At 33.0% G+C, this 25,927-nt stretch overlaps 2 protein-coding genes and 1 pseudogene across 3 annotated transcripts; all 3 read right to left on the bottom strand.

Moving 5' to 3' along the window:
- Nucleotides 1-303: 303 nt before the first annotated feature.
- On the bottom strand, nucleotides 304-9,492 carry LOC120209957 (CCR4-NOT transcription complex subunit 9-like). Of its 2 annotated transcripts, none has more exons than XM_039208820.1 (9): nucleotides 9,221-9,492; nucleotides 7,762-7,833; nucleotides 3,837-3,926; nucleotides 3,348-3,390; nucleotides 2,296-2,402; nucleotides 1,775-1,870; nucleotides 1,124-1,314; nucleotides 934-1,003; nucleotides 304-563 (listed from the first exon to the last, which is right to left on the bottom strand). In XM_039208820.1, the coding sequence occupies exons 1-9, from the start codon at nucleotides 9,404-9,406 to the stop codon at nucleotides 453-455; spliced, it is 966 nt and encodes a 321-aa protein (XP_039064751.1). In that variant the 5' UTR covers nucleotides 9,407-9,492; the 3' UTR covers nucleotides 304-452. The 2 variants fall into 2 exon arrangements, with proteins under 2 accessions (XP_039064751.1, XP_039064750.1); XM_039208819.1 differs by lacking the exon at nucleotides 7,762-7,833 and adding an exon at nucleotides 7,653-7,724 and having other exon boundaries at nucleotides 9,221-9,490.
- A 4,090-nt stretch (nucleotides 9,493-13,582) lies between these two features.
- On the bottom strand, nucleotides 13,583-15,933 carry LOC120209952. The gene is made up of 6 exons (XM_039208816.1): nucleotides 15,404-15,933; nucleotides 14,772-14,963; nucleotides 14,563-14,691; nucleotides 14,334-14,453; nucleotides 14,163-14,249; nucleotides 13,583-14,097 (listed from the first exon to the last, which is right to left on the bottom strand). Exons 1-6 carry the CDS (start codon nucleotides 15,752-15,754, stop codon nucleotides 13,648-13,650), a joined length of 1,329 nt encoding a protein of 442 aa, XP_039064747.1. The 5' UTR covers nucleotides 15,755-15,933; the 3' UTR covers nucleotides 13,583-13,647.
- An 8,085-nt stretch (nucleotides 15,934-24,018) lies between these two features.
- LOC120209953 lies at nucleotides 24,019-25,450 on the bottom strand (annotated as a pseudogene).
- Nucleotides 25,451-25,927: the final 477 nt, after the last annotated feature.

Genomic DNA, 25,927 nt, shown 5'->3' with positions numbered 1-25,927 from the left:
CAGTCTCTTTACATGCTTTTCTTCCTTGTTTAGTAAATTTAATGCAAACTGCAGTCCCCCCCCTCTCGACAATCTGTTGTATCCTATGTTGTCAAACTCTAAATCATTTCTCTTTTCGTATTATTGCATGATCAAAGTCTCCATCATTTGCTTTTGGTTTTCCAGGATATCTGGATGCTTTCGGTTTTTTATATTTGGATTATCAAGCATAGCAATCAAGGGCATGATCATAATTTCATTACACACGAAAAGTAAATACACAACTGTACACAGTTCAGATTCACCTACTACTGCATTCCTTTCTAAGGGCAAACAGCAGTCACTAATTACAACTACCGTTTAATTTAAAATGACCAATACTAATAATAGTTGGATAAAATCATAAATGATGCTTCCATGGCCATGCCAGCTAAAACCAGCTTCGAAAGATGGATATAATTTTGTATGATTGTTCAGTTAACCAGCATGTGATCAAATCCTGCACCAGCCTGAAGAGTTGGTACCCGGCTCCCCCCAACATTGTGAAGCAACTGCTGCAACCACCTCCTAGTGGTTTGATCTTCCTAGAAGCATGAACAAAGTGGATGATGAGACTAAGGAATATATACGAAGAATCGGAATCAATCTTTTTAAGTGGATTCAATTTACCTACTGGTGGGAAAAAAATATTCAATCGGGTTTTGGCTTTCAATTCAAATGATCAAAATAGCTGGCTGAAAATGTTCACGAGATACTTTTGCGTTTTGACAAGAGCTAAAGAAATAATAGGAGTAATATTTTTCAATTTTAACTTTATGTAATGCCATGTGGCCACCAAAAAAGCATTTCAAGATAAAAATGAGTTCTCATATCGAATCGACTAAATATAACCCTCAACAGCTAGACTCTTCAATATAAAATGTAACTACTAAAAATAGAAATATTAGTACTTACACGAAGGCAACTACTAAAGGTGGCATCTCGTAACATATCCGGAAGGCAGCTTCTTAACGCATCGCAAGCCCTGTATAATACAGGAAAGCCCAAAAATCATCAATTCTATGCATAAACCTCAAAAAGGAACTAGGGAAAAGCTAGAGCCCAAAACTAACGAGTGAATCCGTGATCAACTTCAGTAACAAACCTTGGGTTATCTGACAATCGAAGATAACATCGAATAATATGTTTTAACAGTCGTGAAGAGGGTTGCTCAGCAAGTGCTGCAACCATATTTCCTAGGACTCGACCCACTGCAAAAAACCGCTCTGCAGTAGTGCATATATAGTCCAAGCCAACATCATCCAGTAGAATCTTTTGAACGATAAAAGTAGCAACCTGCCATCAAACAATCATTTGTCACTTATCAAGAAAATTTACTGGAATAGGACTTATTCTGTGACGAATGAACAGAATGAGCCCTTTTAAACTAGTCATACAACAATCAGCAACTAAAAGCCAACCTACACAGAATCCCAACCACTCTATTCTTCAGAACACAGTAGCCTACGTCTAAATCCAAATTCAATGCCCACTGATAGTAGATTAACAGTGGCAAGACATGATTCAGCCTAAACCTATTCTTGGTTATTCAAATCTGCCAAAAATAAATAAATAAATGTTTTCGTATTCGCGGACCTTGGCAGGCTACACGGCTGTAGGCACTAGGCACCTCAAGAATGCAAGTTGGTATCCAAAAAATTTCACTACTGTTTATAATTTCGGATAGAACATAGGGAAACAGAAAAGGAAGATAATTTAGCACAGTTGGTAAAGTAACAAAATCAACAAACTCAACTGTTTTCGATAGTTCACTGCCCATCTCCATTGTGCGCAGACATAGTGGGATTATCTCAGTTGAAAGAAGGAAGCTGATAACTTCTGTATCATCAACCTGGAAAAGAAAGAAAGAAAGAAGATCATTTTATAGGTATATTTAAAATTATTATGCAGACACATTAAATGTTACAAGGAACAAAGATTTTTACATCAAGAAGCAAATATTACATATTAACAAAAGCCAATATACAGGGCAAGAGCGTCATCATTTGCATGCTCTCAAACCTGAGGGGTCGGAACACAGAGAGAGAGAAGAAAAAACAATATACATACTTGACTTTTTCCCCTTTCTGATACCTATTGTTTCATTTTTCAAGTGGAAAGACATTACTAACTACAGAGAAAATGGATCCACATTGCACAATGCTCTAGACTAAAGAGCATACAACGTATAATTCCTATTGGTTAGCTAGTTATGGTTACAGAGTTCAAGTGACACATATAAGGAAACCAAAATGCAAATAGGGTATATGAACTTACCTTCACCAATGCACCAATCACACCTAAGCTAGTAAGCCTCAAATACTCAAAAGGCCTTGATTTACTTGTTGTATTAAGGAAAGGATACAGATACAAGGGTATATGAGCTGCAAATGCAAAATAATTAGTAAGAAACATCAATTAGAATATATGCAGCTTTACACACGTGATGAAAAGACTATTTGTCATTTGTTAAATAATTATAGGAATCAAGAAAGTAACATTCCTACTGCAAAAGAAGAGAAGAGAATATTTGCCTTATTTAGCGGGGGGGGGGGGGGGGATGCAGAAAATAACAAACTAACAACAAGCAAAAGGACCAAGTAACCAAGTGATAATGTGGAAATACAATGTAACCAAACCTTCTACAAACAAGCTATGCACGGGCATATTCACAGGATAGGAGTTTTAGTTCTAGCATACCTAGAAAAGAGGAATGCACAAATGTCCAACATTAATTTTCAACCTTTCTGTCATTACAACCCCATTAAAGGAACAAGAAACCAAATTTTGTATCACAGTACTGTATAAAAAATCATTTGAAAAATAACTACATTAGAAGTATTATTGCTCTATAAACTGTCAGTGAATTATAATCTCCACAAGTCTGGTTAAAGGTTTTCCATATGACCATTTAATAATTAAATGTTTATTCCTTTTCATAAATATGTCCATGCAAACCCAATGAAGTTTAATAACTCTTATAGTTGGTGTATAGGATAATCTTTATAAAGAAAAGAAATTTTGTGGTGAAAAAAGATATTTGAAGAATCGGTTAAATGTTGATTCCACGACCTCAAACAGTATTTATATCCCTATCCAATGAACACCCGACTTCTATGATTTCGGCAACAACAAATCTCAATACAATGACTTATACTCAGGTACTTTAGGCAAATCCATTTTGACAGCATGCTATTTCTGAGGATTATCCACAACTAATAACAAATCTTCCTAAATATGTAACTTCAAGAATTAAATAAGAAAGTAAATATCCAGGTCATGAGTTAAGCAACGAAGTGCACACGTATGCACATCAGATAAGAACATACCATTTAGGAATAACATCCTAGTGTCTGGATGAGAAGCCACACACTGTAAGAAAATATGAAAATTAAGGCACATTAGCAGAAATTTAAAAGAAAATAAAAAGTGGACTGGGCAGCTGGCTTGGTCGAACCAAGAACTGATTGCCTATAAGTCTAATGAATATAAATAAACCGGTTCAATATTAAACACCATATCATTGATATTTTTTTAATACAAATTCAATATTAAAATCCTGTATATGATATTTAAACCTCCTTCATGGAAAGGGCCAGTTGAACTGATTAAACCTCTTTTATTTAATCATTTTTTTAATTTGACCTAAACCAAAATAAAAAGAAAGTTCCAGAAAAACATATTTTTCTCCTTCAAAAACAAATTGAGGAAAATGTAAAACAAACTCAAAGGTAACATTAGTCATGACTTGTGAATTACCATTAGTGATAAAAAATTCAATCCAACAGAAACAGTAGAAAAGGCCAAAAAAATATCACCTGAAGTAGAGCAAGAGCATTACAAACTCGATTTGACTGAGCTGGAGTTAGATTTGGTGGTGAGAGAACAGGGTAAATTGAGACTATTTCCTGCAAGAAAAATAGCTAAGCATCAATTAACTGAGACAGAATAAATCCCTAACTATGACAATATTTCGATTTCCAATTGGCAACTCAATTAATAAAAGAATACATAAGAATCATCTAGCATGTCAGGTCATTTGACTAAAAACGACAAGAATCTACTTGTTTTGACACCCCAAAAAATTAATGATATAAAACTTTTCAAAGTGCAAGATAAAAGTGAAAATAAACTCAAAAATCAATTTACACTAAATATTTACTTATTTTGAAGCAAACAACTACCTTTTTCCCCCCAATTAAATAAAACAACTTTTTCTACATCTTCATATCCTCTTTCTTAATGAATAGGTCCTAAAAGGAGCAAATATTTTTTTTGCATATTGAGTTAAAATGAATTTAAATGTGAATGATACAGACATCAGAACAAAATTGCAAGAAATAAAAATTACACATGCTACAAGCAACTAAAAGGGAACTTTAAGGTTTAAGTTTACATAGAAATGAAGAAATAGTCCAATAAAGAAATGCATGTTAACCAGAGATGTTAAGGTGCACGCCTACATGCTCAGGTGCAACCAAAATATGGGAAACTCATAATGTCATAAATGTTCTTTATTTTATTAATTAAAATCCCACCAATATTAATTAGGCTAAAATATCAAAACAAATATATAAAAAACGATAACATAACCTTTACCCCCTCTTTAAAACCTCATGTTCTGTCCACCTACACTTTTTCTTCTTTTAACTTTTATTTGTTTTCTTTTTTCGCCAATCTTCATTCTCTATCTACTCCACTTTCTTTTAATTATTTTCTCCTTCTTCACTGTTGACTTTAAAGTCTGTTTAAAAACAAAGTTGTTGCTCTGTTTTAATGTTAAAAAACAGAGCCCTATTTTTACCTTTGTATTGTATTGGAATTCCTTTTGTTCATTATTTTTCTAATCTGTATTCGATGTAAAGTTTTAGCTTCCTAGCTTTTATCGTTTATTATAATTTATATGTATTATATGACCTTTTTTATATATATTTTTTTTTTGATAGAAGTTGGAGGTCTCATTAAAAACTCCCTTCGTATTCTTCCACATACTTAGAAGTATGTTGAAGAACAAGGAAGGGAGAAAAGAGTGCCTCATATTTTATTAAATATAATACTAAGTACATGAGGTAACACCAAACCCACATGCGGGAATAAACACCAATACAACCCATATCACCTAGAAATCTTACATCGTCAACCAAAAAAGCCCCTAAATCACCTCAAGATGTAAGATAACATAACAAAAAAACCAACAATTACAACCACAAACTTAAAAACGCCTCTGAATACAGCAGCCGAACAATCACAACCCAATTGGAGGATCAAGTTCTAAAGAAATATCGCAATCTTCAGGAACCCAAGAATTAGGTTTGAAGGAAGGATCAACTTCATGCACCAAGATTTTGAATAAATGATCCCCGACCTTCAACTCCAACAACTCATTAATTCTCACTTGAGCGTTTGTGAGTATTTGGATTTTAGCCCGATCAAAAGACGAAGGGAACTCACAACTGTTATCGATTGCTATTAACTTGCCCCACTTAGTAGCTATGTTTTTGAAAGTATCCCAATTCCAAGCGTGAAAAGGAATACCTTCGCAAACTAGCCAAACGCGCCGGCTCTCCACCACAAGGCTCTCAGACCAAGTTTCCACTCTGGAAACCATTCTGCAAGAGTTTCTAACTTTTCATCCTTCACGCATCTCAACGAATTAGAATCTTCAAAAACCATTAGAACTACATTTCCAGCAGCTCTCATAAGCGTGAAACCCGCTAGTCCTTTGGCTTGTATTTGGTTAGCAAGATTACCAATCTTGATAAAGTTCTTGCACCACCCCACAAGACAGTTAGACAACACATGAAGTTTATCTGCGTCCACAACACCCTCAACTTCACAGTGTTTAATCGTCGGAAAAACTTTCAGCCCCGACTTACTATGAACAACTTTCGAGGACTTTCGCCAGTAAGACTGTCGGGGTTTATGTTTAGCTAAAGAGACTCTAATTTTGTTGCCGTAAATACGATAACCATTCATCTTAGAAATCGATGTCCTTGCTTCTTCAATTGTAGCAAAGCGAATAAACCCAAAACGAACCCCATTCGAGTTTCTTTTTTTGGGAATGAAGGCATCAATAACTTGACCATGTGAGCCAAATATGGATCCAAGTTTCTTCCAATGGATCTTCTCTGGAAGGTTTTCGATAAAAATCGTGTAACAATCCTTTCTGGACCCATTGCGAAAATCTGGTTGGCCTTCTTTCGACCGATTATAAAACCCATTTCTTCTTCTTCCCACCACTTCGGAAAATTTTGCATCGGAATACCCTTTCGAATAGAACTCCTTGGCACCACCATGATCAACATTAGCGACTGGAAGCGTTGGTGTTGCTGAACAAAAGACAACTTTCCGTTCCTATGTTTCCCTTCTTGTGAGCATTTCTTCAAAGGACTGGATGATAGTGGACTTTCACCCGACCTCGCCGAAACTGATCTCGAATTTTGTTGATTTTGGGTTGAAGGAGAGTGTCTGTAAGTGGTGCCGTCGGACTCAACTATCCAACCCGCCTCACGTGCCAAGGCTGCCAAACATCGTTCTTAGCAGCATTCGGTGGAATAGAGAAGTTACCAAACTGTCTCAATCCGCCAACAAGCGTCTGGTAAAAACTCTTCTTTGCGGTTTCCGTAACCTTGTCCTCTCCTTTTCATTCTCAATTTTACGATTGTCCTTACCGGAGTAAGATGAAGAGGCTGCACCAGCGGATCCGATTTCTTGAGAAGACTGCCTCGTGGAACTGCATTTTCCTTCATTTTTAAATCATTAACCCGCTTATTCAACTCTGCCACTAATGCTTTAAGAGCCTTCACTTTCGCTTCTAATTCCTTGGCAGACTCCAGGGGAAATCACCAGCTGCAACACGGCAGTCTGGTTCAAGCGGGAGATGAGAACTCCTAACGAAGAAGGAACAATAGGAGGCCTCACGGAGGAAGCAGCCACCGCACCAGCTGAGTCAACCCTCGAAGTTGGCTGGTTGAGACGTGGTTGGGGTTCCATGGTGAATACTCAGCTGTACACCACTGCTCGACACAAGAGAAGACGGGATTAGGTCACGTTTAGGCACTGCGCTGGGTTGAGTGGCGGAGGCGAACTCGGACGGCTGGAGGCTTCGAAAATCTGCAGAGGGCGAGTGTAGATCTGCGACTAAAGACAGCGTTTTTTCGCAAATGCAAGACCAGATCTGTATTCACCGTGAGCAGATCCTAGGAAAAGCGGCGTCAACGGTGGTCAGAGTGTGGCGGCGACGGCTGACGCGGCGGCAGACGGCGGGCGGCGGCAGCGGCCAGCAGGCAACAGACGAATGAGACAACACTTTTAAATTTAAAAACACTGGGCCCTAGAGAGAAGCGGGAACTTCTCTCACTAGATATTATAATCCTTCCGCTCTGGAGCTTAATAGATCTTAAAAGTTAAACATTATAGACCCAGGAGAAAGGATTTTTTTTTTTTTTTTTTTTTTTTTTTTTTTTTTATATATTTCATATATATTTTTTAAAGTATGCACCTTATTTTAATTGGGAAAGAACCTTTTTTTTTTTGCATAGAAAACAACAGCAGTAACATCAATAACTTAATTGGAGAACGTTGATTAAAATGGGAGAGAAGTAAATTTGGACTACCAACTATAAAAAACATACCTGTAAAAGTGCAGCAATAGTACCAAAAGAATTCCACAACAATGGAGCCAAATCTTGAAATAGTTCTCTCTTCTAAAAATAAAAACAAAAACAAGTTTATTAGGCATACCTGAATGAGTGCTGCTATAGTACCAAAAGAATTCCACACGAAAGGAGCCAAATCTTGCAATAATTCCTTGTTCTAAAAAATAAACCAAAAGGTAGACACTAGTTTATAGTAGTAACAAACAAATGCTTAACAGCTAAATTGCATAACCGCATATAGAGAAAGAATGTGAGAGGTTTAAGTTGCAGAACTGTGCACAAAGAAAGAACTAGAGCTATTTACCTTACTTTTAGACCTTTACAAGTGACACTGAACCCTTATGTTTTATTTTCAAACATGGTGTATTCACTTCAATCAACCACACATGCCTCCATATCACACATTGTAGTGAGTAGTCAACTAGTTGATTAATTTGCTACTCTCAAGGATAAGTATTTCAACCTCAATATTCAAAATCATCATGAAGGCTGAAGCTAATGCATACAAATGTGGTTTAATAAAATGCTAAATGCTCTGAATGAAACCAAAGTCCTTGCGTGAGAAAATTGATATGCATCGCATGAAAAGAGGGAAAAAGGAAGAGCAAATGCAATCTTCAGTTTCCAACCCCATTTCATCCTTAATAAAATACATGAGGGGGGTATTCTTATTTAAAACGAACCAAATGCAAAACAAATACAATCTCCTTCAGGGATTCAACATAAGAAATGGCATGCAATGCAACCATAAAAATGACACGAGCGAACAAGATTAAGGCTCAATACGAGAAAAGAGTAATGAATCTGATCAACAATTACATTTAAAGCAAGAGTACCAGTAAAAGTTTATACCATGCAAGACAAGGAGTAGATTAGTGATGAGATTCTAAAATATTTGGCACTCGGGATGGAACATATTTAATGCATTCTTAATTCTACCCTCTTTTAAGGAGTAGATTGGCAATAAGATTCTAAAATTATCAAGACTCTAGATCAAACATATATAACACATTCTACCATCTTCTAACTCAACCCAGTCCCAGACTTCCAATAGTAACTGTTCTAAGGATTGTCTTTTCCGCCAGCCGAGCAATATCATTCTTTTAATAGTCTTCATCTCCTAGAGCCCAAAAAACTCTCATTATCAGATCAGTATTTTTAATGCCTTTTTCCCAACCATGGAAACCCACAATTAATGCATATGGCATACCCGTTTCATGAATCCATTATTACCATCTATAAACCCAAAAACAAACAAAAAATGTCCTGAGGAATTAGTTCCTGCGGTGCAGTCTAGATAAAGTGATGATTCCAATTTCCATCCCTATCCATATAAACATAAAAAAGGCACTTTTGAATGTAGTTTCTATGGGTTCCTCTAAAACCAAAGATGGATAAATATTTAAAAATCAAATTTCCCCAAATCACCTTCTTTCTCTAAATCAAAATCCTACTTTACGAAACACACAAAAGAGAAGGCGAACAAGAAGCAACATTTAATTAAATACTATAAAAAGAATTTTTTTCAATGTTGATTAAATTACTTTCGATAGTTCGAGAAGAGCGTTCTCCCGGAGATCAGGATTGCTGAGATCGAGAACTAAATGCTCGGCCGTTGCCATTTTCCGATCCTTATGCGCCGAGGCTCCGGCGGCGGTTGGATTCGACGCACTGGGTCCCCCAAATGGCGAATTCATCGATGGAGATTGAGGCAGATTTACCGTTAGCATAAATTACAGAAAAAAAAGTCTCGAAGGAGAGAGGGTTTTACCAGAAAATTAATGAGGAGAGAGAGAGAGAGAATTTGATTTTACAGTGTTCATAAAATAAAGAGTTATTGCCACGTTTATCACATACGCGTGATATTTGCAATCAGATTTTCCCTCAATGTGCAATTGAATCCTTTTATCTGAATTGTAAGCGGTAACTATAAAAAAAAAAGTGGTTATCATTATTAGGTAAATTACGCATTTAATAATTAAATTATTAGTTTTAGTCTATTTTAGTATTTAAAATTTTAATTTTTTCAGAATCATATTTAATGTTTAGTTTTTATTTTAGTACTTGTCGTTAAAAACTTAACGCATTTATTACCTAAATTATTAGTTTTATTCCATTTTAGTATCTAATTTTTTTTCTTCAAAATTTAACGTTAAATTTTTAACAGATATATTAAAATAAATTAAAAATTAAACTTTAGGTATGATTTTGAAAAAAATAAAAATTTAGGTACTAAAATAGACTAAAACTAATAATCTAGATAATAAACACATAATGTTTAGTTTTTTTTAGTACTGTCGTTAAAAACTTAACGCATTTATTACCTAATTATTAGTTTTATTCCATTTAGTATCTAATTTTTTTTCTTCAAAATTTAACGTTAAATTTTTAACAGATATATTAAAATAAAATAAAAATTAAACTTTAGGTATGATTTTGAAAAAAATAAAAATTTAGGTACTAAAATAGACTAAAACTAATAATCTAGATAATAAACACATAATTTATCCTTATTATTATTATCATTAATTTACAATTTAATTATTATTAGCACGAACCAAATTATGGTTAAAGGAATTGCTATTGTTATTAGAAATTACGAGTTTGAGTGCCAGTAATTGTAGTAGAGTAATTGAGCGTTCATTGTTAAATGGTTGAGAGTATTTAAAACATGTATTACTTTGTAATCACATTAACTTAATAAAAAAAAATAGTTATTATTATTATTGAATTATAAACTAAAAATCATTAACTTTATATTTATCACTTAAGTAAATCATATATTATTATTTTTTTCTTATTTATAATTTTAATAAGATATTATAAAATCATCTTTTCAATAGGATATTATAAAGGTCTATTATAGAATATCTTTTCTTTAATTAATTTATATTTATAAATATCAAAATTTATATTTATGCTTTTATTTAAAAAAAATTAATACATCATATTATTAAATCATCTAACACCTTATTTTGTTAACCAAAATTTGATACTTTTTTCCTTTTCAACCCATCAAAATCAAACACATGACATTAAAATAATTTTTTGTTCAAATCGATAAGTAAATTGGGTAATTTTTTTGTACTAGAGTAGCTATAAAATTGGGTTTGATATCAGTAAAAATAAAATAGTTAAACTAAAATTAAGAGGAAATTCAACAAAAATAGGAAAAAAATACAACTTGATTTTGATATTAAAACGATATCCCTCGAATTTGGGGTGAATGTAATATTATTTAAAATTATATAAATTTTATCATTTTATTTAAATTATATATATATTGTTACTTTTTTTTATTTGGCCAAAAAGGAAAAAGGAAACGATTTGAATTTATTATAAAAATTTTGGCCATTATGAAATTTCCATTAAAATTACAAAAAGAAGGAAAATAGCAATATATATATATATATATATATATAGGCAAAAGGGTACATGAGACCTTGTACTTGTTAAAAGAAATCAATGTAGCCCCCGAGCTTATAAAAGGAGTCTAATATGATCACTTTAGCTTGTTAGTCATGTCACCAACCACTGTGAACTGCTACATTAGCATTGTGGATCGTTACATTAGAACCGTGAAGTGTCACATCAATATTGTAACGGTCAACGACGAAAACCATCGTTCAAAGGGTCACAACGGATTCTTTTTATAAGTTCGAGCATCACATTGAATGCAAAAGAATGTCGAGGGCTACATTAGTTTTTTTAAACAAATACAGGGCCTCATGTATACTTTTGCCTATATATATTAAGGGATGTGGTTTTAAAACTATAAATGAATTTGATTTTAATTCAATATAACAATATACACCTTTTTAACTTAGTTTTCATAAATTCATTATATACTTATTTATTATACAAAAATAACTACTAAAGAAACAGGGGGAAAAACTTCATATATTGTAGTTTGATTTTAGTAAAACTCTTGCTCTTAAAACTAAATATAATTATTCGAATTCAATCGACTTAAATAAATGTCGATTTTTTTAATAAAATTCTAAACATATTTTTCATGTTGCTCGTATTTAAACCTTGAATTATGCACCACGAGCCAACATCGCAAAATATTCCTCGTCCGACTTCTGTTTCTCGAGCCTCCAAACCTCCTTGAACCGGTTGATGAACTCCTCAGCTTTTTCATCGATTTCGTTCGACGACGGAATGCAGTCATCATCGCTTCGACCCTTCGGTTTTTCATGTTTACCGTCGTCGTTGCCGCTAGAAAATTCGATCTCGAACGTAGTTGTACGAGCGAGTTGCTCCCTTCTGGCAGTAACCTTACGTGGGGCAACTTCTTTCCCCATGTCGAGATCAATGACGCCATCCGAAGAGAGTTTGGCGAAAGCAGTATCGTTCACGAACAAGATTGTTTTCGGCTTCGATTGTTTTCGACTATGGTGATCGGTGACGGTTTGGTGGGTCGTGGGTCTCTTCAGAAGTTTCATCTTTGACTGAAGTGATGAAACCAACTTCTTCCACAAGTTGTTCTTAGGGTTAGACGCCATTTTCAATTGGCACACCAAACTGCAATAAAACTTTGGCTAAAACTGAACTATATAAATGCGTGTGTGGGTATATATATATGTATAATTTTTAAAATAATAAATAAAGAAATAAATTTGCAAATTAATTATTACGATAAGAAGTTGAAAATTATCAATTTAGTGAGAAAATATATAAAATAAGGATAATTGCCTAAACTCAATATTTCCATAAGTAATTTATATTCTTTATTAACAAAATAAAGTAATTTACGTAAAATAATGGTACAAAAATATATTCTTAAAAAATATTTTCATTTTACTTTCCTTAAATTTTCTTTAAATTTAGATAAATTAAAGGATTGAGCATTTAAGCAAAAATTAATAAAAGATACTAAATTTCTCTTAATATTCCTTATTTACTTTATTTATTTATATATTAAAACTTGAAATATAATAAGATCGAAATAATAACGACATATTCTCCATGACCATGAGATTAATTATCCATTAAATATATTTGTAATCCATAATAAATTGATCTATTGGGGATGAGATGTTAAATTTATTAGGATAAAATACACTAATGATCCCTTGACTATAGAGTACTGCTTTATTAAGTCTTTCTACTATTAAAAGTTACATAATCATCTTTCGATTATAAAATGTTAATTTGTTAAGCCCCTCGACTCTTAAAAGTTATAAAATAGTCAGCCGACTATTCATTATGTTCCAAACTCGTCATTTTCCGTTAAAAATTGGCAGTTGTTTAAGCTAAACGTTAACATGATGACTGGATATGATAGTTGTTTGATATTCTATGATCAGATTTTATCATATCACAGTCAACATGTTAACGTTCAGCTCAGAATATCGTCCATTTTTTAACGAAAAATGATGAGTTTAGAACATAATGAATAGTCCGGTGACCAATTTGTAACTTTTAATAATCGAATGACTCGACAAAACAACACTCTATAGTTGAATGACATTTTTGAAACTTTTAATAGTTGAGGGACTTAATAAAGTAATATTCTATAATCGGTAGATCATTTGTGTACTTTATCCAATTTATTAAGTGAGGTCAAGAATTTAAATTATAGTATCATCAACAAAAAAGTTTATGTTGACCAAGTAATCCGATAATAGATTTATATAATTACTGATTAAAAATAATTAATCATAAATCAAATATCGATAGTTATATAGAAAAAATATACTCATAACATTTTATGTATTAAAATTTATAACCTTTAGAAACAAAGTATAAGGACAGAGACTCAAATGGCTACTTAAAGCCTATTAAACCATCAAGTTTCTAAGCACGAAGGTTTAAGATTATTATATATTTTAGAATTTTTTTATGAATTTTTTATTGAAAATCTATTTTCGAAATTTTATAAATTCAAGTTACTCATTAAGTTCAAGTTTGTTTGCCTCTAATATAAGATCATGCTTCCATGTCCATCCATGTTTCTAATTACTTACTAAGACCATCTTTTCCTCGGGATAGAATCTTTCGGCACACTTGGAGTTTGCTTCTTAATTCTCTTTGAATCTTGACTAGCCGATACTTGCCTATGCCTCGAATAGGGTTGTTTAGACTTGTGATTCATCGATATTTCCCTTAACGGAGTTGCCGGTTCCGGCATCGGACGACATTCGCTTTGTCTCGTAAAAGAGCTTGGTACTTTTGTAGGTGCTGATTTCTGTTCTCTCTTTAAATCAATGTCATCATCATTCTGGAAACTAACTTCCTCGACATTGGAAACCGGAGCTTGCGGACGGTTCATTGGGGGCGAATCGGAATCGGACGAGGAAGGACTAGTGGTACTATCCATGTCGTAAAGGAGGTTATCTGTCATGGATGGAACTTGCCAATAGTTTGGGCTTGAGGTAGAGTAGGAAGGTCTCTGAAGCCTAGTCATGTGGACAACCTGCATGATTGAAAATTCAGGATTATGCAACTATCAGTCCTGGATATTAGCAAAGAAGTACTCACCTTTTGTTCTAGAAACACCATGTCCTTCTTCAATCGAGTAATCATCATGTTCTTTCTGTGTATAATATCCTCCAACTCCGATATCCTCTGTTATCAGAAATCGTTCACACTCGAAGAAACTGAAGGGCAAAGTTTAGAAAGTGAAGAAGGTGAACAAAAAATGAAAGTTACCTTCAAACTAGCCATATTGGATGACTGGACACTAGTGTTTAGCTCCTTTATGATCGCATCCTTCTCTTCGCATTCCCTCTTAAGATTGAACACATCTTGTTCTACGGCAAGGTTGTTCAGCTGCACAAGAGCATGCACAACATCAAACTAAAGAAATGTTGAAGCCATTGGCAATGAACATGAACCGGATTTCAGCAATAAGAAAGACATAAATCAAATGCTCCATCACCTGGATTTCAGATGCAGATGTGACACTTGAAGCCCAGTCCGACAAATCAGACATGCGGCGCTCCTCATGTTCCGTCTCGGTTGGCAATTCCGTCTCTCCCCCACCCAAGTTCTTCACTATGTAGTTACCCTAACACATCGATAAACAAGGGGGAATAAAATCAGTTCGATCGAGTGACAAAGGAAGATAGTTTATTTGCAACTTCTTACTTTAAACTGATCTCGATGATGATAGCAAATCCAACAACCACAATCATCAACCTGCACACTCCCGGACCCGAAAGTTTCACTCGATGATGATTCGAAATCGGTTTTGGCCCATGTTCCCGGCTTCTCCTTGGTGTTATTCAGCTGTTCGCATAGATTGTCTACCTTCTGCTGCATGCTTGAAAGCACCTCATCCTGTAAATCCATTAATATAAAATTTTATCAGGACAATTCTGCACATAAATGGCTCACCAAAAGTTCGATTTCGAATAAAAAATCAACAGGGGAGATGAGTTTCTTATACACATTGATAGCAAAATGATCAAATCCAAGACATCTGAATCTGAATTTGAAGTGTTCAGCAACTAATAAACTGTTACAAAGTAATTAACCTAAGCAAATATATCTGTAACTGATACAAGAAACTACAAGGAATTTAACACTCTATATATGTTCTTAACCATACATAACGGAATCAAAACTTCTCTAGACTAACAACAAAATAATTGTGAATTGATTGAACACTAAAACTCCATAGATTAATGAATAAGAAAACCCAATAGAGTAACAGTGTAGCGCTATTATTTTTGAAGTGGAATTCCTAATGAAATTAAACAGAAAACCAGAAAACAAACCCTTAGCTCGACCCATTTTTTGAGTTGGCAAATCAACCGATTCTTCTTAGACTCAGCACTCGCCGCGCCGATCACCGCCACGATCAGGAACCTTTCGATGGGACTAAAGAGCTCCCAGGCGAAAGCCTCCTCGCGGCCCAAACCACCTCCTATAGCTCGAGCCGAGCTGGCTTCCTCGGCATTCAAGAGGCGCCCCTGGAGGGAAAACCAAGCCAGCCGCCCGGAGGAATGAACAACCGGCCGACTCGGCCGGGCGAAGCTGGATGAAAGGCGTCGAGGGCAAGGAGAGAACAGAGAAAGAGAAACCGATGAAGGTGGCAGCATGATGTCAGCTGAACCGGCTTCTTCCATGGCCGGAACGACGACGAAAAAAATATTAAAAAAAAGGAGCGTTTTGTTGCGTGTATAAAAGATCTGATTGATAAGCTAATTGGTATGGAATTAGATGACAAAAGGCCTAAATGTAAGCCCTAAGCAATCACCAGTAGGAAACAATCTTGAATTTTGATCTTTTTTAAGTAAGAAATCGAGTTTCGCCATTTATCAAGTGGTGGAATTTCAAAACAAGATTACATATCGAGAGGGAAAGTGAAGGTGGACGTTGGAAGCTTTTGAATTGCCGCGTTGGCCGTTTGATACAATGACAAGTGTAATTGGACCATTTGTTTATTCTGCAACAAAATTTGATTTATTTTATTAGAAAAAATATCATAGCTCCGTGTACTTTTAAAAAAAGATTAACGTGATCCTTGTATTATTTTTCTTTTAATGTAATCTTTCAATTTAGAAAATAAGTTTAATATGATCCTTTGAGCAATATTTTTATTATAGACTGTTATAGTATTGACATAGAGGTTCACGGTAATTAAAAAATATGACAGATGAACCGTCACATCAGTATCGTAACTGTTAATATCAAAATACGTTGATCAAATGATCAAATTAAATTTATTTTCTAAGTTAGAGTTTTACATTAAAAAAACAATATGAATATCGCATTAATTTTTTTTTCAAAGTTGAAGGAACAAGAGGAGAATTGGAAATGTAAATGGACTGCACAAGTCTGCAAATAAATGGACCGTGGATAATGTGTTTGAGTTCAAAGTTCTGTCCCTTTAGGCAAAACTTTCCGGGCCCCTATTATGGCATTTGAATGGGTTGACTTCACTTATGGACTCCGATTCGGGTGAAATTGTCCCAGTACAATTTACGGGTTTTTTTATTTAATCTAATAAGGTAAGTAGAAGTTTATTTTGAGATCTATGGTATTTTATACAGTAACTTGAAATTCGTCATGTTTAAATGATGAGTTAAAAAAATATTCGAACTTTTTATCTCGATATGATAAATTTTAATAAAAAATTATATTTTAATAAAAAAAGTATATTTTAATAAAAAAATTATATTTTATTATAACTCATCATCTCGAGATGACGAGTTTAGATAAAAAAATATTTTTTTATTGAAACTCGTCACTTCGATGTAATAAATTCCAGCATCACTATAGCAATTATTGTATTTTCTAAAATAAAAAGTTGATTACCTTAATGGGCTAAATAAATTATAAAAAAAACCCACTTGCCCTCATGGACAAAAAACCCTTCGATTTGCAATATCGAAGGGGATGTTATTGGGATCGTTAATAGGTTAACAAACAGAAAGGACGATATCTCCCCTTACAGATAGGTCTAAAGTGTTATAATATCTCGATTTTATTCGATCAAATTAAAAATGATCGAATAATTTTTATCAAAACAAATTATTTTGTAACAGAAATCATGAGCCTATTTGATTATACAAATGATCATTTGATTATAGGATACTACTTTATTAAGTTTCTTAACCATTAAAAAGTTACAAAATGATCCTCTGATTATAGATTATTGTTTTGATGAGCTCACTCAACTATTAAAAATTACAAAAATACTTTAACCCCAAAATTTGCAGAAGGAGAAGAAAGTCTAGAGGAGGGACAACAAAGCTATTAAATAGATACATTTTTCTAGTGGAGACGGTTGTAAATGTATTGATATCTTTAGGGATATCGAGTTCGAGCAGTAGTGTCTGTAGGATGTTAATGCATTATCGATAAATTAAGATACTTATGAACATATATCAACTTATAATCATCCAAAACTATTCTATTATTTACTCGTATCGGAATAATTAAACAATAAAAAGTGAAAGATATTTTGAGCTTGAGTATGTGTGAAAACAAAATCCCACAAGTTGTTCCCAAGAGGCAAAATACAAATCTCAAGCTGTGTTTAAGGTTAAAGCATAAAAAATGAATGGGAATTAATTAAGTCGCACTTGGGTGTATTGGAACTTCGGGGCCTCGTTCCAAGCAATAGATGACTCCTCAAAGCCAGCATTTTTCCAAACAAATTCACCAATATACGTAAAGCTGCATCCCTTTGCTCCCTCTCACTTTCAATTAACATTTTCGGTAAACCACAAGTTCAGTACTTAAACTATTAATTTTTATTTGTTTTAATATTTAAACTTTATTTTTCTCATAATCATATTTAACGTCTAGTTTTTGTATCATTTTAATACCCGTTAAAATCTTAATGTTGAGCTTTGAAATAAATTGAAAAATTGGGTACTAAAACGAATCAAAACCAATAGTTTAGTTACTAAACGTGTTAAGTTTTTAACGACAAGGGTACTAAAATGAAATAAAAATTAAACGTTGGGTGTGGTTTAAAAAAAATAAAATTTTAAGTACTAAAATGAACTAAAACTAATAATTTTTCACGTGTGTGAATATATATATATATCAAATATCATTGAATTTTTAAACATGGGTTATTAATTATTAATAATTAGATGGCGTAATAATTTTGTGTTGACGTGATAATTTAAAATATTTTTTTTTATTTTATGTCGTTATTGTTTTCATCAGATTTAGAGTTTTTTTTTATCAAATTTTAACCGTTATCGTAAATTATCATTCTCTTATGTCTTTTACTCGTTTCACCGTCCTATATAATTTATCATTTAAATATTCTCAAAACCTTTTAAAACTTCATTAAATAAAATGCAAAATTATTATTTAGGGGATTGAAGGCTTTTTAAAATTTGAGATTTATAGGGTGTGTGTATGAAAATATTAACTATAAGATATATTATTTCGAGAATAAGAATAATATACCTTGAAACTAGTTTAATCGGACGCTATTTAAAGGAGATCAGAGAATTAGAACGTTGAACATTTAGATGAATCTTCGTCGATTCTAAGTTGGTTTCGTTAAAAACTAATATGATGAAAAGAAAAATCATGAATTGTGAATATTTTAGTACTAATATTTTTGTGAATGACGACGAGTAATACACCGGGTACTAAAATAAAAGAAAAATTAAACTTTATATATGGTTTTGAAAAAATTGAAAGTTTAAGTATTAAAATAAACTAAAACTTATAATTTAGGTACAAAACTCGTAATTTACCCACTAATATATAACCAATGATTTATTATTATTATTAGTTATATAGTTAAATTAATTACTATATAATTATTTAAATTTTCTCTAGTTTCATGTCTTCTATATTTGTTTGTTATTCCCTTTTTAAAGAGATTTTTGATTTTATAGATCAATCATTATTCGAAAATTATATATATATATATATATATATATAATATATATATATATTGATTAATTTAGGTTAAGTACAAGATAATATTTGTTCAAAGAAAACTTTCAACCTTTACACATTGAACGCTTACACCCTAGCATCTGTGATGCTCGAATCCGAGTCCTCAACGAACAACAACAATTCCTTTAACATGGAGGCTACTTGGTCCATGCATATTTTATATATTTTTTCCAATTATTTTATTAATGATATTCGATCAACTTTTAAAAGGAATTGAATGTCTCTCAACAAGAATGAACGCATTTAGTACTTAAACTATCAGTTTTGTCCGTTTTAGTACATAAACTTTCATTTTTTTTAAACTTAACGTTAAATTTTGAGCATATCACTAAAATGAAATAAAAACTAAACTTTAGGTATGATTTTTTTTAAAATTTAGGTACTAAAACATATCAAAACTAATAATTTAGATGTTGAACGCGTAATTTACCCAATTTTTAATGAATGGCAAGATATTTTCAATACATAAAAAAAGCCCAATAGGGAATTCTAAAATGGGCAAAGAAGATAAAACCCACTTAAAATTTATAGGAATTGAGACCAACTCATTTTCAACAATTTCAACTTCATTCTGCTTTGAGTCAATATTCAAAGTATTGTTTTTACATTTAGAACAATCTAAACCATTGATAAAACAAAGTGGCCAATCCAATAACTAACCCTAAATAAAATGAGGATAAAGTACATAGATAGTTCTTGACTATATGGTATTGCTTTATTGAGTCCCCAACTATGGGATGTTCTTTTTGTGAATCCTTCAACTATTAAATTTACAGAATGGTTTCTCGATTATATGGTATTACTTTGTTGAGTCCCCAATTATTAAAAGTTATAAAATAGTCCCTTAACTATAGGAAATTGCTTTATTGAGTCCCTGAAGTTACAAATGATCACCTGATTATGCATATGTTTCAAACTCATCCTTTTTTGTTAAAAAGTTTATAACAATATGAGTTGGACATTAATTTGTTGACTGAGATACTATAGTCATTTGAGATTTTGGGATCAGACTTTATCGTATCACAGTCAGCAAGTTAGCGTGCAACTCATATCATCGTCAATTTTTCAACAGAAAATCACTAGTTTGGAATATATGAATAGTCGAGTGACCATTTTGTAACTTTTAGTAGTTAAGAGACTCAACAGACAGCAAATCAATGTCTTATAGTAAATGAATAATTTTGTAACTTTTAATAGTCTGAGACACACCAAATCAGCGTCTTATAGTCAAGGATCATTTGTGTATTTTTCTCATAAAATAATAAAAAAATTAAATAAAAAAACAAAAAAAACTAAAGTGACTAAAAAATTAAAAAAAAATGAAATAAGAAAAATAGTGAAAACACGTTAATAGTTATGACAAAACATGGATGGTAACTATATAATTAGAGGACATTTACAAACCCTCAAAATAAACAATAAAAATATTTAATAAACAATAAAGAAAAAAAATTGATGTTATATAGATATAAAATGACGTTGTTTTGGTCAAAATATATAATTCAAAACAATGTCGTTTTTAACATCGTTAATTATCTAACGAGGGAGTGACCAAAATAGGAAAGAGAGTAATGTTCAGTGACCAAAAAACCTAATGTATTTAGGGATGGCAACGTGTCGAGTTTTTGGTAAACCCGACCCGTCCCGACTTGAAAAATATATATCATTCACCCGACTCCGACCGACCCGGTTATTTAGATTATTAATACGACCCGAACCAAACCGACCCAGTATAAAATAAGGATTTAATTAAAATAATATTAAATTTTTTAAAGAAAATTACATTATTATCCTCGGTCGGAGTTTTTTCACCCTTCATCCCCATCTGACCCGACCCGAACCCAAACCTGAATTTTTTAAAAAAAATCTGATCCAGTCGGGTCAGAACCTATCAAATGGGTTGAAATTGTCATCCCTAAATGTATTAAATTCAACGAAAAAATTTTAAAAAATAAAGTTCAATGAGTAAAATAGGAGAGAGCAAAGTTCAGTGATGAAATTTGTAATTTACCCATAAAATTATTATATATCAAATAGTGATCTAAGATAGTCCACGGAGGGCATTTCATAATTTGGAGGTCTCCTACGGAAGCTGCTCTCAACCTGGTGTTGGGGGCAGTCTACTATCTTACCTCCCCTTATCCCATACATATGGGAAAAAAGGGACAGCCAAATAGTGATCTAAGATAGTCAAAGAGGATGAAAAATGCAATGACAGACAGATCACCGTGTAACATTAATATGAGAAGAAGGGAATCATCAATGGGAAATAAAATAAAATAAAATCCACTTTCATGCTGTTGTGTTAAATCTAAATGTACAGTCAAAACTGCAGATTTCCTCTCTCCTCAAACACTGTCAAAGCTTACCTCACTGTTGTGTAAACTGAAGCACACCAACATGACATGAAATGGAAAACCTTCAGTTTCTCTTTCGTTTTGTTTGGCTGGATACGACATACAAATTAAATACAATATATTTATATTTGATGATTTATGAAAGGGTAAACTATGTAGATAGTGCCCTATATTTTTGGTTTGATCGATTTCGATCACCAATTTAAAAATTCAGGGGAAACGGTCCCTAACTTTATCGATTAATTTGATTTTAGTCCATAACATTATTGATCCGTTTGATTTTATTCCCTCGGCCGTTAAACCCTATTCGATTTTAGTCTCTCAGCCATGTTAGGGACTTAAATAAAAGGGGTTAATGAAAATTAATGACCGATTGACTAAAATCGAACGGAGCGATAATGTTAGGGACTATTTCCCCTTAGTTTTTATATTGGTGACCAAAGTCGGTTAAACCCTAAACATAGGGGATTGTATGCATAGTTTACCCTTTATGAATTTACAAATGAGTAGAAATAATCAGAGAATAATGTATGATTATATGTTAATAAGAATATTTTTTTGATAAATTATATTATAAATTTATGAAACATTTTTTAAAATATATAATTAAATTATAAAATACAATATTACATGCTAATCTTATTAATATGATTGTTTTAGCATATACATTTAAGAATGAACATGGGTCATATTAGGACAAATTTTTAACTGATGAGTATTTTATCCCTTCATTTGTCACCCTACCCTACTTGAGTTTAACGAGACTTCATCTGATCTGATTTTTTAATAAAAACATGCACTCGACTTACGTCGACCCAATATATATATCTCATTTTTTACTAGGTAAAACATATATTTAATTAGAAAATAAAAATAAATATTATTGTAATTATATTCAAATTAAAGAATAATTATATTATTTACTTAAAGTGAATCAAATCAGATTAATTTTTTTTTATCTTAAATCTAAATTTCATCCGACTCAATCTTATTCTTTAAAAAAATTTAAGTCGACTTAATCTTAAACTTTGAAAAAGAAAACTTCAATACCTAACCTTAAATATAATGTAAGAGATATAATAAATTTAAGAAAAGCATTATAAAGCAGAGTAAATTACGTATTTAATATTTAAATTTTTTGTATTTTTTTATTTTAGTATTCTACAGTTAAAAGTTTAACGTGTTTAGTATTTAAACTATTAATTTTGATATGTTTTAATACCTAAATTTTTAATTTATTTCAAAATTTAACATTAAATTGTTAACAATGGCACTGAAAATGAAACAAAAACTAAACATTATAAATAATTTTGAAAAAAGATAAAAGTTTAAGTACTAAAACGAATCAAAATTGATAGCTTAGGTACTCAACCATAATTTATCCAATAAAGTGTGCAAAGAGAACATAGCGTGTGTGTATATTTGACAGCATTGACATGACATTTCATAAGCAATCTTTTGACCCTCTGTTGCTCCTTCTCTCTCAAGTCTCATGTCACCAAAAGTCTTTCAAGTAAAGCTGCCACCAAGATCCCTCCTCTTTTAAACATTTCATGAGCAATTTCGTTTAATATTGTTATTCTTAAAATTCACATTTTAAATTATAAAAAACACTTTTAAACTCATAATTGATACTCCTAAACACATGGTTTTTAAAAGTATTTTCTTTTAATTTAAATTCCAGATTTTGCTTAAAATGACCTTAAATGTGTGCCCACCCATGCAAAGGGAATTATCATTGGACAAGCACAAGAACAGGTAATGAATTAAATAATGTCGACCTATCGCATCATTAGCTTACCTCCTTTTCCCTGTTCACGTACAGTCTCCTCCCAACTATCTCTCGTTCTTTTATCTCACTATGAGAACATGTCACGTTTGTCCACCCACCTAAAACATGTCAAGTTTTATCGAAATCAAACCTTAAACTTAAACCGTTACGATACAAACGTAATGATTCATGATGGTTGATAAAATGACGGATAACATATGAAAAATGAGTTGAATTGATAATTCAAATATGAAAAATAGACTGTCACGTCAATATTGTAGATCGTCATGTCAGTAATATAAACTATCATGTCAATATCGTAATAGTCAAATGATCACATTAAGTTTATTTTTTAAGTTACATTGTTACATCAAGAGAAAAAAAATAAGTTGTCCACATTGGGTTTTTTTTTTTCTTCCAAAAGTACAAGAAACTCTAATGTCTTCTTACATATAATTTTACTTTTAGATTCTATTTTGTTCATCCGTTAAAAGTTAACGGTGATATCAACATATCATCATAACATAATGATATATCAATATTGAAAAATAATTAAAACAAAATATGAGTAATAGGTGGGTGATCAAGCATATAGTTTACCCTAATTGATGATTGACAAAATTATGTAGTTGCTTAATTTGAAGTTGATAATCTGATTCAGTTTGAGCATGCTTATCTGCTTCTAAGTTGAAAACAACACTGAACTGAAGTTATAATTCCACATTTTCCTTAATTAGAATTACATGCAGGAACTTGGTCCAGCTTCGATCAATGTTAAAAAAGAAAACCCAAAAAAGGTAAACCAAAGGGAGAGTACTACAAAGACCATAAAGAGGCTTACTATTAATACGTGTCACTGAGAGGATTCATTATCTTGTTCATCGTCGGAACCAGCTTCATTTTCTTCGTCGAAGCAGTCAATCCCGTAAGCGGAATGGCCACCCCCGAACGCCTTTATATGATCTTTGAGAGACCTCTTGTGCTTAAAATCAGACCCACAGCTGCAGTACCATAGCTTCCCGCAGTTCTTCTCGTGTGTCCTCCAATCGCCTCTCACCGCAAAGCTCTTCCCACATTTCCTACACATGAAGGGCTTGATCCCGTGCTTCCTCTTGTAATGCGTCTGAAGTGTTCTGAAATCTTTCAGCGGCTTCGACCGGGGGTGGTCGATGTTGTTCCGACACCCCGGTGCACAGCAATAGCATGGCAGCCTCAGCATCGCTTTCGGTTGGGTTCCCCTTAGTGATTCTGGCCCTTTTCTGTACTGTGATCCATGTCCCCACATATGCATCTGCATAGGATTTGAGTGTACATGGAAAGAATAAGGACCATTTTTTAACTGATTAGGGTTCCATTTCTGTTGCTAGTTATTGTATAAGCATCAAAAGAAGAGAAGACGAAGTGCCTGATGAGCCTGGATGATAACTGGGATTCTTACAGGCATTGGAACACAAACTTCAAGGTACCAAAAAAAGAAAAGAAAAAGAGAGCATAGATCTTATGTTGGTGACTCAACTGGACCAGTTCTAGATTTATTCATAATTTTCAAATCCCAACACCCAGAAATCATGCAAAAGAGAAAAAACCCTAAGGAACCATATGTTTTCTATCTTATAATCATCATCATCACCACCAGGATGTTGAAATCAAGCTGGAAAACAAGTGTATATATATACCTGCATGTTGTTGTATCTGTTGAAGGTCTTGAAGCAAAGCGGGCATGAAAACTGAGTAGGTCCAATCAGGATCTGAGAAGGAGTAGGGATCCAATATTGACCCTTGTTGAGGGTATTTGATAGGTATTGTGAGGCATTAACGGTGTCATGATCTTCTTTATCTGCACCAGTACCCGACCTTGAGTCGTCTTCAACATCAGCAGGTGATGGGTTTGGAAACCTCGAGATCAAATAAGCAGAACTAGGGCTACCAGGGCCAGTCCAAATGAAGAGCAACAGTGACGGTTTCTTCTTCATCGTTAAGCCCATTGTTTTTTTCCACTTCCATGGGAGAACCCTCCTGTTGTTCTTCATCACGCCTTGTAGGAAGAAGAGGGAGAGCTTCTTTGAGAGGAGGAGAAGAAGGATTCCCGTCGATGATGCTATCCCAGTAACCGTTGCGGTAGCCATTAACAGCAGAAAATGTAGATTGATCCGAAGAAGATGAAGAGGGTAAGAAAGGGTTGAAAGGGCTGAGATTGAACCTGCCATTCAAGTAATTGGTGTAAGGATCAGAATCAGACATGGCCAGATAGAGGTTGAAGAAAGATAGGGTTTTGTTTAGGTTGAGATGAACACCAAAGGACTCAATAAGATCACCAGGAAAAAAAACAAAATTTAAGAACTAAACAAACAATATTAAAGAAATGAAAGAGTGGGGGCAAAGGATAAATCTGGGGAAGTTGAAACAGTGCCACTGTGTGGAAGGTGCAGGGAAATGGTATATAAAAATAAAGGTTGAAGACGTTAAATTAAGGGTAAACTATGCATTTAGTACCTAAAGTATCAATGCTAGTCTGTTTTAGTACTAAACTTTTAATTTATTTTAAAACCATATATAATGTTTAGTTTTCATTTCATTTCATTTCATTTGGAGGTCTCCTACGGAAGCTGCTCTCAACCTGGTGTTGGGGGCAGCCTACTATCTTACCTCCCCCTTACCCCATACATATGGGAAAAAAGGGACAGCCATTTTTTTTTTAATACCACCGTTAAAAACTTAACGCGTTCAGTACCTAA

This window comes from Hibiscus syriacus, unplaced genomic scaffold (assembly GCF_006381635.1).
Source record: "Hibiscus syriacus cultivar Baekdansim isolate YM2019G1 unplaced genomic scaffold, ASM638163v2 tig00021057_pilon, whole genome shotgun sequence".
NCBI lineage: Eukaryota > Viridiplantae > Streptophyta > Magnoliopsida > Malvales > Malvaceae > Hibiscus > Hibiscus syriacus.
The sequence above is the reverse complement of the archived record's forward strand: the minus strand, read 5'-3'. Positions and strand labels throughout refer to the sequence as shown.